Genomic DNA, 3336 nt, shown 5'->3' on the forward strand with positions numbered 1-3336 from the left:
TGCCGCGGGGGGGCTGCGACGGTGGAGGCGGTGCGAGGGGCTGCGATGGTGGTGGTTGCGATGGTGCTGGCCTGCTCGGCGACGCGCGCGAAGAATGCGTCGTGCGTGTGCAGCTGCTGCAGCTGCTTGAGCGTGCTCGGCCTAGGGAGTGTCTAGGGCGTGTCTAGGACGTGTCTAGGAAGTGTCTGCAGCTGCTTGAGCGTGCTATGCCGCGCGTCGTCGTCGTGCATCACGTGCTCGCGCGGCACCGCGCCCGACGCGACGAGGCGGGGGATCGCAGCCACCACCCGCTCAGCCTCCGCTCGCGCCTCTGCTGTCGCACTCGGCGAGAGGAAACCGCGTATGGCCACGGCGCCCTCGGACTGGATGGCGGCCCGGAGCGCCTCGGGCGCACAGCTGGGCGCGAGACAGCACGCCGGCGGCAGCGCCGCCGCCGCCGCACAGCCGCCTGGGGTGGCCAGGGGTCGACTCGCGGCGGCTTCGCCCGGCGGCGTTTGGTCGCCTCCGGCTGTGAGCGCGACGGGCTCGGCGGCCGTGCGTCGCTCTCGCGCCGCGCGCGCGGCGGTCACGGCGGCGAGACCCGCGAGGATGACGCCTCCGCCGGCGAGGTCGGCGGCGGTGGGCGGCTGGTGGAGGAAGACGAAGGCGAAGACGGCGGTGAAGGTCGACTGCAGAGGGAAGAAGGCGGTGACGAGCGTCGGGCCCGCGCGCTTGTTCGCGTACGCCTGCGCCGCGTAAGTTGAAGGCGGACGTGAGCAGGAAGTGTCTCGGAAGTGTCTCGGAAGTGTCTAGGATGTGCCTGCGCCGCGTAGTTGAAGGCGGACGTGAGCAGCACGGCATACGCGAGGGCGAGCCAGCCGAGGCGCGGGAGGGCAAACGACGCCCGTGACAGCCGCGCAAACGGCAGCACCGGACCAGTGAATGCCGCGCCAGCCGCATAGCCCCAAGAGGCGACGGCCAGCGAAGGGTAGCGGCCGCCGTCGAGGCTGAGCACGCGCTTCTGCAGCAGCTGGTAGAGCGCGCCGGCGAGGCACTGCGTGCCGAGTAGGCAGTTCCCAATGAGCAGGCTGTGCTGCTGCGGCGGGTGGCCAACCCTGTTCTCTCCCGGCGCTGCGGAGCCGTACGCCAGCGCAAGCGCGGCGCCGACGGCCGCGAGGACGATACCCAGGATCGAGAGCTGGCCGTGCCATTGGCTCACGTGCAGAGGCTCCAAACCAGTGAGCGCGCCGATGAGCACTGTGAGCACTGGCTGCGACGGCTGCAGCACCATCGCGTTCAGCGGCGTGGTGTACTTGAGGGCGATCACGAGAAACATCTGCCCAATAGTCACACCGAGAAGGCCGAGGAGTGCAAAATAGCAGAAATGGGCGCGGCGAGGGACAGCGAAGCGAGGCCCGCCGAGCCGAGCGGCGCAGAGAAGGATCACCGTCGCGCCAACGTCGCGTAGGAACGAGAAGACAATGGGATCGACGCTCTTGTCCAAGGCCGCCTTGGCCACGACGGAGTTGCCCGCAAAGGTGATTTGGACAATCACGAGCAGCAGGACGACGTGCCCGAGCGGGGTGTGTCCCCTCTGCTGGCGCTCAAGCAGCGGCGTGTCCGTGCCCATCTCAAAGTGTCGTTCGTCGGCGTTGAGGCCGCTCTTCTCTTCCTTTCTCTCCTCTCCCGTGGTGGGGGCGCGAGGAGGGCGAGGGCAATCAGCGCGCTGGCTGGCGAAGTAGAGTGCCGATGGTGGAGCTTGGCGCGGCGGCGGGTTTGTGGGCGGCGGGCCCCCCCGCCCGGGGGGGGGGGGGGGGGATCTTCATCTCTCGAGAGAAGGCTAAGGCTTTCTTTGGCGCGCAACATGCAAACTCCGCCGGGAATCCCCGGCGCTGGTGAACGCCGTGTGATGTTGTCGAAGAGAGGAGCGCTAGTATACCCGCGGCGGCATACCCCTGGCCCTTCCCAGTTCCCTTACAAGGGCCCCTTGCCTGAATGAATGTTTTCTGATGAAAAGCAAGGCGAATTGGGTTTCCTGGCGCGCGGCCTGGCGGGCCGGGGACGAACGGCGCCCCAGGCCAAGCGAGCCGACGACCCACTATCATTCTTTTCCTGGACGCCAAGGGAGCAACGCCACAAAGAAAAAGGAGCGCATTTCAATCCTCATTCGAATCCGAGCACTCACAATACGGCGGGCGCAACTGAATTTCCGCCTACCCAGGAGGGGCGCCACCAAAGCGAGCGAGCCGCTGCTCGTGCTCCGTGCTCCAAGCGCGCTGCTAGCCAGGCCGACCGAACCGTCCGGCCGCACATGCCTGAGCTCGGAGCCCTCACTCCCTCCTCCGCGGGCACGAGCCTTCACCCACCGCAAAAGGCGTGCACCACGCCTGTCCGAGAGGACGACGACTTCCGCTGCGATGACGGGCGTCTCCCCCACCTCACCGGCTTCGAGGAGGGAGGGCTTCCAGCTTGCCAATCCCGCTGCGAGGAAGAGCATGAATGCGCATTCGTATCGTACTGGATCAACTCGAAGTGGTGCTCACTCACGTCGAGCTGCGACACGCTTCGGGAGGCGGGCAATGGCCCCATCAGCGTGTACTCGTGCTTTCCTCCTCCACCGACGCAACCGCCCCCGCTGTCTCCTGGAACTTGCACCAATCGAAGAACGGAGTGGATGGATGACAACGGGTACGACTGCTCCTGGACGTTTGGCCTGGAAAATTACTGCAACAGGGAGTCTCTCTGGATCGCCGACAGAATCTGCCAGAAGGTGTGAGCGAATGGAGCGACCGGCCTAGCACTTGCACTGCTGTGCGGCTCCTGGAGCGCCCCCCTGGGCGTCAGGGACCTAGGATTCTGAGACGTATATCTTGCGCTACCTAGGCTTGCTTCGAGGCTGGATTCGCGTACGATGGCGACTTCTGCGCTCCACCGCCCGTCATGCCGCCTTCACCACCGCCATCGCCATCGCCATCGTCACCGCCGCCATTACCGCAAGGCGCGCCGCCCACACCGCCGCCCACACCGCCGCCGCGGACACCGCCTCCAGCACCGCCGCCGCGCGCACCTCCGCCACCGATGTCGCCGACTCCCTCACTGCCGGCCTTCCGGTCGTCAACGCCCGCGGCCGGCCCAGGGCCAACACTTCCACTCATGTCGGAATCTCCCCCCGCCACCGTGGGTTCCTCCGCTGGTGCCCCCTGGAGTAACCCAGCACGGCCCACAGCTGCCGCTGTCGCGTCCATCATTGGCAATTGGTTGAACCGGCCCCGGCCACTCTCTGCTGGGGGCCTGCAACCTGCCTCCAAATTCCTCTTTACCCCACCCATCGTCCTAAGGTGCCGTTTCTCCGTCTGG

The 3336-nt window shown here is 66.9% G+C and overlaps 1 protein-coding gene across 1 annotated transcript in view; it reads right to left on the reverse strand.

Annotated features, from left to right (window-relative positions):
- EMIHUDRAFT_121687 (hypothetical protein) overlaps positions 1 to 1609 on the reverse strand; it is a gene marked incomplete at both ends in the record, with an annotated part of 2683 nt that extends 1074 nt beyond the window's left edge. The window contains 2 exons of the mRNA XM_005756527.1: positions 249 to 668; positions 752 to 1609. Of these exons, the coding sequence (XP_005756584.1) occupies positions 249 to 668; positions 752 to 1609 (1278 nt within the window). The remainder of the gene's footprint in view (positions 1 to 248; positions 669 to 751) is intronic.
- Between the last annotated feature and the right edge of the window lie 1727 nt (positions 1610 to 3336).

Source organism: Emiliania huxleyi (genome assembly GCF_000372725.1).
Source record: "Emiliania huxleyi CCMP1516 unplaced genomic scaffold EMIHUscaffold_966, whole genome shotgun sequence".
Classification (NCBI taxonomy): Eukaryota; Haptophyta; order Isochrysidales; family Noelaerhabdaceae; genus Emiliania; species Emiliania huxleyi.